The following is a 17,274-nucleotide window of genomic DNA, read 5'->3' on the forward strand; positions in this document are numbered from 1 at the left end:
ATTATTATAAAGAATATTTATTTTTTTTTATAGGCTCAACCATCAACTCTTATAGTTGGATGGAAATGATTCCAGGAGAGGTTCATTATTTCCTCAGGTCATGTGGCTGTTGGCCACAGATTCTTACTAGAATGTTTTCCGTATCCGGATATTCAGACCATTCTTCTTTACATTTGGGGTAGCATTTACAAGGTTGTAAACTCTGAGACTGCTGTTTCCTTTCTAACTCATATTCTTTCAGTGAACTTTATGTGAACCTCAAGTTTCTTATTTCTGGTTACTGGCTTTTAAGCTCTAAATACTTGGTTGACATGATCAGGAGTTGACAGCTTGCCTCGTTGCAAACACAGAGTCATATCAACAGAAACCCCTTTAGCTCTGTCAATTCCTAAATGAGAGAAATATCACATCCTCTTTCCTCCTTTTGCTCTACTTAAATGACAGGCCCTTGTTTTTAACCAAAAACATACCAAGAACCACAAATAGAATTGTATAAAAAATAAAATTCTGCTTGAGATCTCTAAACAAAGGTACAGTATTTTGCTTCACCATTGTCATAAAGATATTGGTTCATAAGTATCTTTTCCTTTTTACACTGATACAGCAATATTCATTTAGTTAATTACGGTTTTTCAAAAATTAGGATATTTGACAAATCACGATATAACATGAACTTTTTAAATGAGGTGATTTGCCATTAAAAGTACCATTGTTTTGAATGCAGATAGTATTTTAATAGCATTTAATGAAAAATATTGCATTTACACAAGCTAATTTAGGAAGACTATGCTTAATCACTGTAAGGAGAAACAATGGTTTTAAGTGTTTTTCAGACCTTGAGTACTCTTAATGATACAGAGTCCCACAGATCTATCTTGATTTTACTTTACCAGCTGTGTGAATGTATGACAAAAAGCACATGCTGCTTGTGCATGCTGCCAATACTTACAAATATTTTATATAAAAATTATGTTTACTATAAATGTGGGGAAGAATGCTGATTATCTTTGATTAGGACTAAATGCATATATTTTAATAATAATGAATGTAGGAGAATTGAACAGGCTTTCCTTGTAGCTAGCAGATTTTTTTCTTACCAGTTATTACATTTATTAGTGAAGTACATTAAAAACGTAGGATGTGTCAGTGTTAAACTTCAGATTCAGTTCAAAGTGAGCTGATGTGCTTTGAGTGGCAGCAGTTCTTCAAAAACTGGGATCAACTCTTAGTACAAAAAAAGATGTCAGTATAATGATTCTTTGGCCTAATTTTGGAGCTATATTATATAACGTGACAACAGAATAGCCTCAGTGTACTTGCTTCCATAATTATGATTTCTTAATATTTATTGCCATTTTGGTATTCTCAAATACCCTGCTCTTTCTAGAAATTAGCTTTTTAATAAAGTCAGAGGAGAAGGTCAGTAATCTGTTTCAGTCAGTGCAGAATGTTTTGTTGGCTTTGTTAAATGAAAATTGATACCTACTTATCTTTCCTTGAAAGGTCATTGCCTGAACTTTTAGCTTACAGATTTAGGGGTTATTGCTGATATTTTAATAGTATTGAGGTTCCTACAGCAGTCAGCATTCATAGTTCAAAAAAATTAGCATTGCAAAAGGAGAGTAATTAAGAATTATTTCTTAATAAATGTTACTGCAAGTCATTAGAGTTTCGTGAAAGCAGAGACATATGGAAAAATCTCACCAGAGCAATTACAAACATTTCATATAGACAATATGCCATTCGGGTGTTCAGCATGGAAGACGTCAGAAATATTAATAGTCCAGGCACCCTAAAGTGACTTCAGACTAGAAGTAAATGAATGCTTTGTTTGATGTTGAGAATAGCTATGGTAGGTTTTGCTACAGGAATAATTATGGAGTGTTTTCTTTATTTCTCCTTTAATGTTTCTTTAATCTACATTTTTATTCACCCATTTTTTTGTTCACTTATATTTTATACTTTACAGTTTTACACTGAGTGATGTATCAGATTAATATACTCTTTTCTAGATTTTTCAACTTTACAGATCTCTTTATTCTTCCCATAATGAGCAAGCATTTGCCTTAACAATATTTTAACTGAAATGGAAACTAATATCTTAAGAAGTAACTTTTAAAAAAAGCTTAGATAGAAATCATTATTGTAAAAATGTTGTGATTCATTAGAAATGTATCATTATCTTCCCATTTTTTCCTGGGCACATGTTGGCTTCTTGTATGTTGATTCTAGTGACATATAAACGCTTTTCTGCTTTGTATTGAGTATGTAAGACTGCCTGTCAAGAAAGCTGCCAAAGAAATGAGAATTTAAATTCTGTGAATCATCAGAGTAATTTATAAATGCGTCATTAATTTAGTACCTTTAAACATAATATGATCCCCAGATTTGGTAGCCATGATCTGAGATGGAGTCTTCACTGAGTAATTTGCCTTTTTTGGGAGTTGGGGGTGGGGAAGGAAATATACATGGTAAGATTTAGGTGAATTAGAAGTGAACTAAGCAAAGATAATTTGGTTCATGGTTTATCCTCTTAGTAAACTGCTTTGAATAATTATGATTTGGGGGGGTTCCATTACCTCTATATAGAGATATCTCTCATTTCACTATTCTTTTCCATCTCCCTGGACATTTTTGTTTTCCTTGCTCATACCTCCTACCCTTAAAATTTGGATGTCATTATTGCACAATAATACTTGAGTTTTGAGGTACTGTGGGTCTTAACAGAAGTTTTTTTCTTTCTTCATGGAGTGAATTTCCTATTCAAAGATTTACGTTGATTTAAAAACTTTTAGCAGTCATATTTACATATTAACTTTCATCTGTCTTTGAGAAGATTGCTGTTTCTTCTTAGATTAATAACTGTTAATATGTAAACCATTTAAACCTTCCACAATTTAGTCTATTTTGAAAAATTTATTACAACTTTTAAAGTATTAGAAGAAATGTGGACCATTGTGAAAGTTACAAAATGTCAAGTTGAGGTTGAGTATGCTAGTGCAATACACCTGTAAAATTCAAGATATCTCATTTTATTTTCTTACCCTTCACATACCTAGGTACAGAAGGTTTGGGATTCAGCATCACTTCCAGAGATGTAACAATAGGTGGCTCAGCTCCAATCTATGTGAAAAACATTCTCCCCCGGGGGGCGGCCATTCAGGATGGCCGACTTAAGGCAGGAGACAGACTTATAGAGGTAAGTGACTTCCCCATCAGGATGTTCCCTAATTCTTGAAATGTTCCATTTCCAGGAGCCAACTTTTAAAAACATTTTCATAAAATATGAAATTCAATTATATACATTTTAGCGGAAGTATGCATCACAAAATGTGTTTCTGTTTTACGTTTAGATTTTCCATGTTATTTTATATATGTATATTTTTAATTGTTAAAATTTTTTGTAGTGGCAGATTCTTGCTATGTTGCCCCAGCTGGTCTTGAATTGCTGGCCTCAGGTGATCCTCCTGCCTCCCAGTGTGCTGAGATTACAGGTGTGAGCCATCGTGCCCAGCTCTTTTTTCCGTGTTATCTGATGAGAAATTATCTTTCCATTTATTTATTTATTTTTTTATGAGATGGAGTCTCACTCTGTTGCCCAGGCTGGAGTGCAGTGGCACAATCTCAGCTCACTGCAGCCTCCACCTTCTGGGTTTAAGTGATTCTCCTGCCTCTGCCCCCCTGGTAGCTGGGACTACAGGTGTGTACCTCCATGCCCGGCTAATTTTTGTATTTTTCATAGAGACAGGGTTTCACCACATTGGCCAGGCTGGCCTTGAACTCCTGCTTTGGCCTCCCAAAATGCTGGGATTACAGACGTCAGCCACCATGCCCAACCCCATTTAGTTTAGTTATAAATTTTTAGTTACTCAGATATTTGGTTTATGAGGTAACATTTTGTCATATAAGATGTCTGTAAGGTTACATTTTGAAATGGCTTTATATTTATGTCTGGCAATATGGAAATGTATTCAGAACAGAGACAGATGAAATAAATGAAAACAGTGTATCTTGATAAGAGGAGCAAGGAAATCTTGAAATGGCAGCATGGAGAATAAATTGAGTCATAAGAGTCAAATGTCAGGAAAGAAAAGAAAAATCGTTTTTGAATTTTTTTTCTGTCTTATGAGTTTGGGTTCATTGGTATTTGAAGCTGCCTTGGAAATACATTAACATATATAATTTGTGTTTGTGTGATGATTTGCACATAAAAGAGAAAATTGAAAAATATGTTTTTAACCATTTTTCTTAGTTTTTTAAAAGAAAATATAGTCTGTATTTTTATTAGCAGATACTGCATTTCCTAATTAACTAGTATTCAAATATTAATGCTAAGGTAAACTTTTACCACACTATCCTTTTTTCTTATAGTTTCATATATGGTTTCTATCTCTCCAGACTGAGTTCTCCTAAAGAATTTTTGTAAAGTAGGGGAGGAGAGGGATACCGTCCGTATTTTTTTCCATGTCTACATTTGGAGCCTAGATCTTTTAAATTTTATTCCCACTGTTTTGGTCCTGTGCGTGTGACAACGTATGTTAAATAGGCACTGTTAGAAGCTAAATAACAGATGTTTGAGTACAAATTATGTTTAGGGTCCTGCTTCCTGAAAAAGCCACTTGTCTTGGGGGTATAAATTGAGTGGTACATTAGCCCACGTCTGCAGTCGTAGCTTGTTTTATTTGTAAGAGTCTCCGCTGGGACTTGAATTCAGTCCTCCTGTCTTCTGAGTCCAAAAAAATATGTCTGTCCTTTTCTGGCTCTCTCCCTCTTTCTTTCTAAAGATAATTGCTTTATTATTGAGTCACTTTTTTCTTTTATCGCATCATCGCTTTACTTTCAACATATTAGAAAAACCTTTTTTATTTTAAAGCAATGAGAAAGACCTGCAACCTGTATGTCTTTAGAGTTAGGCTTTATTTCCATAGCTGTCATCTTTGTCTTAAAATGGAAACTTCATTTCTGCATGCTTTAAGCCCAACCTTCTAGTATCTACAGTTGTAGCTATACAATATTGATACTTATGTGCATTTTCTCTGAGTGTCCAGATAATTAGAATCATACAAAGAAAAAAGTATCAAGTGACTTAATTGTCTAGATTTTTTTTCACTTTCTTTTGTTTGAGTACAAATTATGTTTAGGGTCCTGCTTCCTGAAAAGGCCGCTTGTCCTTGGGGTATAAATTGAGTGGTACGTTAGCCCATGTGTGCAGTCATAGCTTGTTTTATTTTGTAAGAGTCTCCACTGGAACTTGAATTCAGTCCTTCTGTCTGCAATTCCTTAATAGTAATACCTTGAGTTATATGAGGTTGATTTTTTTCAGAAGGGGAAATATTCTGAAATATATTTTAACTGCAATTTAAGTTATAAACTTATTTGCCTTGGACAAAATGTCTTTTTTGTCTAAAGAGAAAAATGTAGAATACCTTTTAAAGAAAACATATGCTCTCATTTCTGTGGAGTATATAGTGCTTTCTGATAATGATGTTATACTTCCTGTTAGATAAAAGATTCCCTAAGAACAAGTTGTTTTAAAATTTTTTCCTGCTTGAATTTTCTCATAACATTGAAAAAATTTCATTTGAAATATTGCTTCCCTGCTAAAAAATATTGTTTTGTAGTTGTGTTTCTTTAATGTTTACCTTTCAGAGGTAAAGTGTTTTATTTATATTTATCAGTAAAATTTCATTGAAAGTGAAAATACTGTACCAAAATATTTTTGGTGTGTTTTTATTACCCTTTATAAGAGCAACACCTTTTTATTTTGGTATAAGAAAACCTATGATGCACAAGGCTATCAAAATATCTCTATTCTAAGCCAGTAAGTTTTGTGTTAACTTGACATTTTTGAAATATTTATTACTTGGTACTTGTCAGTGCCCTGGTGATTGTCACTTTGGGTTTAATGATGAACACTAAAAGATTGACCACTTCCTCTCTTACTTCTAGATATCTGGTCTTAGTTTCTTTATTAGTCACAAAACCTTAGTGGTTCCCAGATCATGGCAGAATTGTGCATGAAATGAGTTATGTTCCATAGCAGGTATGGCTAGTCCTGGGGTGTGTGTGTGTTTTGTTTTTCCTGTTGTTTCCACAGGATTACAGCTGAAAACTTTTGTTTTGTTTTGTTTTAGGTAAATGGAGTAGACTTAGTGGGCAAATCCCAAGAGGAAGTTGTTTCCCTGTTGAGAAGCACTAAGATGGAAGGAACTGTGAGCCTTCTGGTCTTTCGCCAGGAAGACGCCTTCCACCCAAGGGAACTGGTGTGTAAATTTAGAGTAGATGAAAGATTTCTGATATGCAGCAGCCAGGGTTCTGGGTTAGTTGCCTGATGGCAAATGTTTATTGAGACATTTTCCAAGGAGTTTCTAGATCTTATATTTCTTTCAGCCCTCACTGAATACAAACATTCTTTTCTCTAATACTCCCTTAGTTTCAGAAATGGATATCCTCAGTAATGAATGGAGGGGTACTTAAACATCAGACTGTAGGGATATTTTCAAGGGCATCAAATGTTCGTCACTGTACACCCTCAGATGTACTGACTGAATACAGAGACGCCGATTATTTCAGAACTGTCACTCCACAGACTGTCGCTGAAAGCTTGCCATCTTCCACACTGCATATGACAAATTTTCATATTTCACATTTTCATAGTACATGTCAGTAAGCCAAATAGATGCTTGCTTCCTTACTGTTGTATGAAAAGGAATACCTTTTTAAAAAAATTATTATTAAAAATAAAAAGACCTAAGTGGCAATAAGCCTCATGGCTATTAATTATACAAATATAGGTCATGTTATTTAGGATGACATAAATGAAGGAAATGAAAAGGCATTTACAACTTTTGCAACCTATCTCCTTCACTTTCCATACATACATTAATACATTTGAGTATTTACATGGTATTGGTGTGAATGAAATAAATGTCTTAAATGTACATAGTTCTGAGTGTTTTTCTGCAAAAGTGCTAGGTTTCATTTATATATAAAAATGACATAATTGGAGGAGTTGCCTTTGTCTTTTGATGGGGTAAGAAAATTGTTTTATTTCAAGTACAAGTGGTATTTTAAATATTTCAAAACAGATTCTACTTGGATCATTTTGGAATACATCCTTTTCATCTAGCTCTTAGCTCTAAACAAAAATTAATTTGTATAATCTAGAGTGACAAGATTTTAGGAATGAGGTTTCCAAATTTATCATATAGTCCAAATTCTCTTAAGTTATGTCTTCAAGTATGGATGTGTTATGATAAAATTTATATTTTATTATAAATACAATAACTATATTTTATTCTCTATATAAACTATGTATTTCCATAAATATTATAAATGAAAGTAAATTTTAGTCATAATATCTTATCCCCTGGTTACCCACAGGTCTTAAAACTTAATGTGGATTTTGTGGAAATTTCAGACTGTGATAGGGTTGAAAAGTGAACACTTTTGTTTTAAGTAGATTTTGAATAAATTATGAAAACTTCTTTATATTTAAAAATGTTTAATGCATTATTTCTCAATTTAAATTCAGTTTTTCGTTTTCCCCCCACTGTTATCCAATTTTGTGCTTAAAATGCCACCTGATCCTAAATCTGGAGATGTCTCTATTAAATTGTAAATGAGCACTTAAAAAAAAAACAACTAGCTTTCCATGTGATTTGCTGAAGCTTTAATTCTTCCTCAGTGTCTCGGAGTGCACTAGTTAGCATTATTAGATTGCCAAAGCTTAGACACTGCTCTTAAGCAGCCTTTTCCAGAGTTAGTGCCAGCATATAGCCAGCTTAAGGTTATTCAGGTTCTTCTTGTCCAATTTTGATCTTCCAGGCTTCTGTTTTTCCCTTCTGCTACCTACTTTTTTTTTTTTTCTTGGTTATGTAATTTATTGCTTGTGAGCTTTTCATTAAGGAGTACGCCAGTAGGCCGTCAGTCTATTATGCATGTTGCATCTGCTTTTCAAAATTTAAGAGAATAAAATCCTGAAAATTTAAAGGGAAGGGGCATTTAAAAATAATCTTGAATCCAGTAGACATAACTATTTTCCTCTGTTTGGGGTGTCTGTGTTTAAATTCTGTGTGTCTAAATCTAAATACTTTTATCAATCGGTGCCTTTTTTTTTTTATAAATCATCCTTGTAAGTTCCTAGGTAATTAAGGCAAATCAACATTATATGAAAAAAAACCACATTTATTTCCTGTGCAACATTTTAAAGTATAAAGCTGTGGTTCAGACTGTGGTTCAAACTGTTATTATCTGGTCTAGCTATCAAATGATTCTGTACATTAAAACTTTGATTTGATTGGGAAAATGTTAAAGCAAAATTAGAAACAGTGCCATGATTAGAAAAGCAGTTTGGTGAGACTTGTTTTCCTCCAGATAATAAATTCATGATGTACTGTGAATGAGCAAGTAAAAATGTATATCTAGAAAAATTTCTTAAAACACACACATAAACACACACATCAGCAAAAGGTTGGAAGACAGAGCATTACATCAGCCATCATATAATTACCTTTTATATATTTTGTGGATTTTAAGAATCAACAAAATTTTCTTTAAAATAAATCATTGTGTCCCTATGTGTTGAAGATGGCTTTGGTCAGTCTGTATTTATGTTTTTCTTCAATTCTTCTAGAATGCAGAGCCAAGCCAGATGCAGATTCCAAAAGAAACGGTAAGAGCTTTGTCTTTTGAAGGATGCAGAGATGTTGGAAAGATACATGGAACTAACTTCTTACTAATTTAATATGAAGTTACTTGTCCTGCCTTTTCCTGGCTCATAATATTTAATACATGGGTTTATTAAATGCCAAAACGGTCTTATTTTAAGGTGACTTATTGTTACCACCCCAAATGGAGTATATTTTGTGATTAATTTTGGTCAGATAGATGCAAAAAAGAGAGAGACTTCCTATTCACTTGCATAATGAGGACCAAAGCTTAGTTGTTTGGCATATATGCAAAGTATTTCATGAGTTGTGAAATGCTAAATTATAAGTGGCCACAAAATGGAAAGAAAAGTTAAAAAACTTGATTCAGTCATGGAAAAAAAGGGAGGGCTAAGAGAATACAGTAAAAAAAAGTATACACAGGAAAATTAAAGTGATGTGTCAGTATTAGGCTAAGCATAGTTGTTAGAATAACTATAAAAGAGATAATTTAACAAAAGTTAAGGACTCACAGCTCACATTAAAATGCAAACATAGTTGCATCCTGTTAAGAAAACAAGTCCTGAGACAGACTGGGGATAAAAGAGTAAGCTTAGTTCCAGCAGGCAGAACTAACACAATAAAAGGAAGGATTGCTCTATCAGTCTCTGTGATGATGTGCTATATGGGAGTAAAAAGGGCATTTTATATTGACATGGTAGAAATTCTAACAATCAGGATCTTTTTTCCTTTTTACATCAAACAACATAGCACAAAAACATTCATTCTCAAACTATTGTAAATGGAAAATTTAGCAAAGTCATTTCCATAGTAGGTAATGTCAGTATGTATGTCCCTTTCCAAAAATTTTTACATTGTTGACTAAAAAAAGTAAGAATATAAAGAATTTAAATAACATAATAAAAAGGTTTCATTTTCTGTACAGCTTTATAAACAGACAACTTTGAACTAATGTTATTTTTCAAATATTCCTTCTTTTTTTTTTGAGTCTGGAATCTCACCATATTTCATGGCTCACTGCAGCCTTGACCACCTGAGCTCAAGTGATCCTCCTATAAATATTCCACAATTCTAAAAACAGATGACAAATTACATCTTGGAGGAAAATCAGTAAACAACCTTGAGAATATTCCACATTAATAAGTATGTGTTGTAGACAATTCCTAGCTTTAATTTTTGGTTTATAAAATAAATAGGGCAATTATATCTAATCAAAATCACACTGATATTTGTGTGTTGGGGGTAGGTTAGACAAGGGGAAATTGGACAAATTGATTCTAAATAATAAAATGGGGTACAATAGCAATTTATACTACTCTTTGAAAAGACAATAATTGTGGCAGAGTATAATGTAAAGCTACAATACCTAAAACAGCATGGCATTGTTATAGGGGTAAACAAATAGATCATTTAAACAGATTAAGGGTTACAGAAACTGACATGATGTGTATTGGTATGTGCATGTATGTTAAAGATGGCACTTCAAATTAGTGGCTTTAAAAGGATAGTTTACGTAGTGTTTATAACAATTGCCCATTTACTTAGAAAAGTTAGCTTTTTCTCACCATATCTCAAAATAAATGGAAAAGATCTATAAAACAAAATAGATCCACAGTCATTTATACACACAGACACACACACACACACCTTTTGTATCTGTACCATGAAATAGTTATAGAATAAATGCAAAAGGAGGAAGTATTTACAATGTGATCCTTAGGGGAAGAGCTATTCCTTTATGGTTTAGGATAAGTATCATAGAATATTTTGGAAAACACAATGACTTTGCACACAAACTAATCTATTAAAGTCTGAGACAATCTGAGATGGAAAATGATGCTTTGAGTAGTAAAGATAGGGATGTTCTTTCAAAACATGTAGTCAGGGCCAGGTGCAGTGGCTCACACCTGTAATCCTAGCACTTTGGGAGGATCACTTGAGCCCAGGAGATTAAGACCAGTCTGGGCAACATAGCGAGACCTCATCTCTACCAAAAAGTTAAAAATAAACAACAACAAAAAACATGTAGTCAGTCGTGTTGAGGAAACTGATGATCGACTGTGAACTCCTCACTCACCAGAGGGAAAGAAGCATCTTTTGATGTGGTATTCTGTTAAGAAATGCAAGGTGCATTTCAGTTCACAAGCTGTGTGTTTATGGTAGCATGACATGGAGATGGGGAGTCACCTAAAAAAGGAAGTCATATATACTTTTACATGTGTCTGACTTCTGGTTACACTTGGACTTTTTTTTTTAATATGAGTTTCCCAAACTAAGTTAAAAGTATAGTTTAAAATATTGTTTGTTTCTTAATTTTTTATGCGTGCTCTCACATCTGTGCCTCTCTTTGTGCTCCAGGTATGCAGTATCATTTTGAGTTGTAAAAGGCTTAATATTAACATGATAACTTAAGAAATTGACAGGGGCACAGTCTCTGCCTTTCTACCTTTTGATGGCCAAGGATCTGTTTTAGGCTTTTTGAATATTGCTAGTTCTTGGCACATAGTATTGCTCAAGGAAAACTCCATGATAGGCTTCTGCTGTTTTTACTAGTGTTTCTTAATGACTTGTTTTAGGTTCTAGGTCTGTGAAATCTTTGATTATCTATTTTGTCAGTGCCTAGAAATGGGGAGGAGGGGAGCACTAATGATTTCACCACAAATCCAAGTCCAATGCTCACTTTCATTTTGGGCTTTCTCAGGGTTGATTTTGGAGCAAACCATGGTGTATCCACTTTAAACCACAGGAATGGTACCCGTGCATACAGTTATGATTCTTTTTCTTTTCCTGCAGGAGATATATTACTTCTGTCAGGAACTATATGTGATTTGTACAGGCTTACAAAAAATAGAAGACAGTTTCTTTCACCTCTAATGCTTAACACTGCTTATAACATTGCAGTCCTATCTATGACTGGCATTTATTCATCAGTTATTGTGTGAAAAAACTCTTTATGTGGATTATCTTATTTCATCTTTGCAATGTCCATGACTTAGTTCAGGCACGTCCAATATCTTAGCTTCCCTGGGACACATTGGAAGAAGAATTGTCTTGGGCCACACATAAAATACACTAACACTAACGATAGCAGATAAGCCAATAAATAAATAAATAAATAAATAAATCACAAAAATCTCATAATGTTTTAAGAAAGCTTAGGTAGGAATTTGTGTTGGGCCACATTCAAAGCCATCCTGGACCACATGCGGCCCACAGGTCTCAGGTTGGACAAGCTTGACTTAGTTGGTGATATTATCCTATTGAAAGGGGAGGAACAAAGAATTAACCTTAGGACACTCCACATCTTGGAGCCAGCCATAAACTCAGGTTGTCTGACACCAGAATCTGCAGGGCAGATTTTATTTCTCCTTAATATGACTTGGTATGTTGAGGGAAAAAAAAAAAAAGCTAAGCTACATACATAGTTTCAGGTAATACAGTATGAGTTCCATGTTGGAGGTTGATAAACTGTCATTGAATTTAAAAAAAAAAAAAAAAGTAATAAAGAAATCCAGGGTTAGATGCCATCTCATTAGTCAAGATAGTGGGAAGAGATCTTGTTGATTTTTTTTTTTTTTTTTTTAACACTGCTCATGGATTGATACGTAGGCTTTCCTAGAACACGTGTTTAGTACCATTGATTTCCATTAACTACTGCATGGACACTTCTGTCCTTTCCCAGCCCAGTGACCAGTTTTGCAAATACTTCTCCTGACTTGGGCTGCTCTCACCCTTTTTTTTTTTTTTTTTTTTTGGAGATAGAGTCTCGCTCTGTCTCCCCAGGCTGGAGTACAATAGTGCAATCTTGGCTCACTGCAAGCTCCACCCCCTGGGTTCACACTATTCTCCTGCCTCAGCCTCCTGAGTAGCTGGGACTACAGGTGCCCGCCACCACGCCTGGCTAATTTTTTGTATTTTTGGTAGAGATGGGGTTTCACCGTGTTAGCCAGGATGGTCTCAATCTCCTGACCTCATGATCCACCCGCCTTGGCCTCCCAAAATGCTGGGATTACAGGCGTGAGCCACCACGCCCAGCCTGCTCTCACCTTCTTTGCCTGTTCATACGGACACCAACTTCTAATCCTACTGACTTCTACGTATCTCATAAGGCTTACCCTAACCGGAACTAGTGCTCTCTCCCATTTTGTAGTTCTTTATCATATTTGTCTTTGTTCGTTTTTATTTGTAGAATGCATTTGTCTTGCTTTATTAATAAAGTTCACTGATCTCGGCTCACTGGAGCCTCCGCCTCCTGGGTTCACGTGATTCTTTTGCCTCAGCCTTTTGAGTAGTTGGGATTACAGGCATGCGCCACCAAGCCTGGCTAATTGTTTGTATTTTTAGTAAAACGGGGTTTCGCCATGTTGGCCAGGCTGGTCTCAAACTGACCTTCAGTGATCCACCCACCATGGCCTTCCAAAGTGCTGAGATTACAGGTTTGAGCCACCACGCCCAGCCACATGCTTAACTTTCAAGAATGCAAAATGCATTCTAGAAAGTGTTAATGGGCTTTCCCTACAGAAACCACAGGGATACATTGGGGATTCTTTAGGAACTTTTTTGAAGGTCAGAAGCCATCTTGATAGGCTAACTTCAGAAAGGTTAGAGTCTCAAATTAGAAATTTAATGAGCTAGGAATTAAGCATGGGCCTTATTAGGTTTATTTTGCTAACAGTTATATTAATAGATCTAGTGTAGGCTGCCATATTGTTGGTGTGTGTGTGTATGTGTGTGTGTGACCAAGTCTCACTCTGTTGCCCAGGCCAGAGTGCAGTGGCTCGATCTTGGCTCACTGCAACCTTCTCGCTCAGGCTTAAGCAATTCTCCTGCCTCAGCCTCCCAAGTAGCTGGGATTACAGGCACCCCCCCACCATGCCTGGCTAATTTTTGTATTTTTTTTTTTAAGTAGAGATGGGGTTTCACAATGTTGGCCAGGCTGATCTTGAACTCTTGACCTCAAGTGATCTGTCTACCTTGGCCTCCCAAAGTGCTGGGATTATAGGCGTGAGCCACCTTGCCCTGCCTAGGCTGCCATATTGATCTACTGTAAGTTGAGGAAACAGTTGAGTCAGACAAAGTGAAGAGGAACCTCAAAGAGGAGTGAATCTGTGAGCCATTACCTCTTAATCCAAAAGTGTACAGATTCTTTGTGATAAACTCATCATCAAATACTTCTTTAGGCCTATAATGCAAATTAATTTTAATATTCTTGAGAACATACATGGAAGTATACAAAACTCTAGATTTTTGTTGAAGATTTATACTGACATACAGTAATCATATGTTGACCTCAATAGTTTGATTTTTAGCAGCAAATGTTGCTGTTGTCACAACCAAATTTTATAAAATGTGTGCCACTTCTAGTGCCTTAAATGTTGATTCAGACTTATTTTAAAACAATCTTATTCCAAAATTGGAATTGAGTGATGTTTTCATGATCTTACAGAAACGGTAATGATTATGGAAGTGAATACCTGCAGCAGTTTTTACGGAATTCATTTGAGATGGCTTACTATTATTATATTAAGATGGCCATTTTTTAATGTTGGGTGTGTTTTCCCTTCGGGAATACATCTTAGTTTTTGTTTAATTGTAGCCCTTTGCAACATAGTGATAAAATTGATAATATCTTTATGATTTATTATATTATCTTTTTGCTGTTGAAGTCTTAAGTTATAATAAAGATGGTTTTAGATACAGCAAAACTATTGTGGCTTAATTACTGTATGTAATTTTTATTCTGAACTGCTAGACTTTTAGAAAGGTTTCAAGAATAGTACCAAGAACTCTACAAAGAATTCTTTATCCACATTCCCCAATTGTTAATATTTTACCGCATTTGCTACATAATTTTCTTCCCTCCTCCCCGTCTTCCTTCCTCTACCTATTCTTCCTCTTTCCCTCCCCCATATAATATTTTTTATTTTTTTTGGGAAAGATTCTTATTCTGTTGCCCAACCTGGAGTGCAGTGGCGTGATCTCAGCTCACTGCAACCTCCGCCTCCTGGGTTCAAGCAGTTCTCCCGCCTCAGCCTCCCATGTAGCTGGGATTACAGGCGCCCGCCACCACACCTGGCTAATTTTTGAATTTTTGTATTTTTAGTAGAAACGGGGTTTCACCCTGTTGGCCAGGCTGGTCTCGAACTCCTGACCTCAAGTGATCCTCCTGCCTCGGCCTCCCAAAGTGCTGGGGTTACAGGCGTGAGCCACTGTGTCTGGCCCCCATATAATATTTTTGTGACTAATTATAGACATATTTTCGCTTTATCCCTAAGTACTTGAGTGTATCTATCCTAAGAAGGAGGACATTTTCGTTCTTTTTTCTTTTTCTTTTTTTTTTTTTTAAGACAGAATCTCATTCTGTTGCTCAGGCTGGAGTGCAGTGGTGCTATCTCGCATCACTGCAATCTCTGCCTCCCTGGTTCAAGTGATTCTCCTGCCTCAGCCTGCCGAGTAGCTGGGATTACAGGCACGTGCCAACACACACAGCTAATTTTTGTATTTTTAGCAGAGATGGGGTTTCACCATGTTGGCCATGATGGTCTTGATCTCCTGACCTTGTGATCTGCCCGCCTCGGCCTCCCAAAGTGCTGGGATTACAGGCGTGAGCCACTGCGCCTGGCCAGAAGGAGGACATTTTCTTATGTAACTGTGTTATAGTTACGAAAATGATTAAATTGATTGTATTATCAGTTGTCCCAATTAATGTTCTTTATATCATAAATGAATGAGAGAATGAATGAATTACAAGTATGAATAGAATTTGGTCCTGTTTCCAATTCAGGATCATGTATGACACTTAGTTCTCATGGCTCGTTAATCTCCTTTAACCTATTATGTTTGTTAATATTTTCTCAAGAACAAATTACTCCAAGCAAATTTTTAATTTTCGAAGGGGCAGATTACTTTGAGAATGTCCCTCAATTTGAGTTTGTCTGATGTTTCTTTGATTGGGTGAGTATTTTGGGGGTTAACATTAGAGATTAATAATTGTGCAAAACATTTTTTCCTCAGCATTATTTTACCAAGCAAAAAATTTAAAAGTCTTTCAAAATGTATTTGGCATCTACCATTCGAAATAGAAAAGAGCATTATAAAGCCAGATATGACATCTGAACTTTACTTATAAGAATAATGAACTTTATAATATCAGCACAAATAACATACAGAAATGTTCATCTCACATATGGGATAAATTAAAATGGGGAACTTAAGGAAATTTTGGAGTCTGATTGGAGGGTTATTCTTTTATTAAGAGGTTTATCATGGTTCTTAAATTTAAGAAAAATTTAAGAACCATGATAATTTCTCCATTTAAAAGATCCTTCTGTTAGTTAAAAATATAAATGGTTGTTCATATTGTCTCAGATACCTACCTGCATATTATTTAATCTCTGTTTGTTTAATAAGTATATTCTCTCTCTAATGTCTATGAAAATTTCTGTTCTCCATGACGCTATGATGGTCTGCTGTCATGGCATGGTTGTTTTTTCAGAGCTGTCCTAAGGTGCTCATTCATAGCCCATCTTTGTCCCCAGCAGCAGCCCCTGCCCATCATATACAGGTGCCCCTCAATTTATGATGGGGTTACTTCCCCATAAATTTGTCAGTAAACCCACTGTATGTTGAAAATATTGTTACGATGAAAATGCAGTTATTCTCCTAATCTACAACGCTGTAACCCAGCCTAGCCTACCTCATGTGCTCAGAAGGTTTACCTTAGCCTTCATTTGGGCAAAATAATTAACACAAAGTTATTTTACAATAAAGTGTTGAATATCGTATCTAATTTCTGGGATACTGCACTGAAAGTGAACAACAGAATGGTTTCATGGGCACCATCAAAAGTGGAAAAATCATTAAGTCGAAACATTGTAAGTTGTGGACCATCTGCATAACCCTCTACTAATTTCCCCTCCCTCATGCAGTGCTTTTTGAGGAAGCAGAATTAAAGAAATGGTATACAATGGATTTTTTGTATTGTAAAGATAATGCATATCAACTGTAGAAAATTCAGTCATGTGTAGAAGAAAATTAAAATCACTTGTAATTCTGTGACTTCAGTATCATTTATATATATATATATATATATTTTATATTTCTGTCTGTGAGCCTGGCCAAAGATAATATATTTTTTTAAATGATTTTCTTGGTCTGGCGTGGTGGCTCATGCCCGTCATCCCAGCACTTTGGGAGGCCAAGGCTGGTGGGTCACCTGAGGTCAGGAGTTTGAGACCAGCCTGACCAACATGGCGAAACTCTGTCTCTACTAAAAATATAAAAATTAGCCAGGTGTAGTGGCACACGCCTTTAGTCCCAACTGCTTGGGAGGCTGAGGCAGGACAATTGCTTGAACCTGGGAAGCGAGATTGCGGTGAGTTAAGATCATACCACTGCACTTCAGCCTGGGCAACAGAGCGAGACTCCATCTCAGAAAAAATAAATAAATAAAAAGATGTTCTTGTCTACCTATTTAATATGTATCATGTCCCAGCCACATATCCTATTATTGTTAATAAATGTCATGCCCCAGGCACGAGTGAAGACTGACATAAATTCCTACCTTGAGAAGCTTCTAGTGATCTTTGAAGGCAGACATTAATTC

The 17,274-nt window shown here is 35.5% G+C and overlaps 1 protein-coding gene across 21 annotated transcripts in view; it reads left to right on the forward strand.

Annotated features, from left to right (window-relative positions):
- The window catches only part of PARD3 (par-3 family cell polarity regulator), a 716,537-nt gene that overhangs the window by 439,246 nt on the left and 260,017 nt on the right, over nucleotides 1-17,274 (forward strand). For 13 of the 21 annotated variants that reach the window (XM_032143706.2, XM_032143696.2, XM_032143715.2 and 10 more), the window contains 3 exons: nucleotides 3,060-3,199; nucleotides 6,135-6,263; nucleotides 8,636-8,674. In XM_032143706.2, coding sequence (XP_031999597.1) covers nucleotides 3,060-3,199; nucleotides 6,135-6,263; nucleotides 8,636-8,674 — 308 coding nt within the window. The remainder of the gene's footprint in view (nucleotides 1-3,059; nucleotides 3,200-6,134; nucleotides 6,264-8,635; nucleotides 8,675-17,274) is intronic. The other 8 variants (XM_058436553.1, XM_032143743.2, XM_032143730.2 and 5 more) reach the window with 1 other exon arrangement.

The sequence above is a fragment of the Hylobates moloch genome, unplaced genomic scaffold (genome assembly GCF_009828535.3).
Source record: "Hylobates moloch isolate HMO894 unplaced genomic scaffold, HMol_V3 SCAFFOLD_3, whole genome shotgun sequence".
NCBI lineage: Eukaryota > Metazoa > Chordata > Mammalia > Primates > Hylobatidae > Hylobates > Hylobates moloch.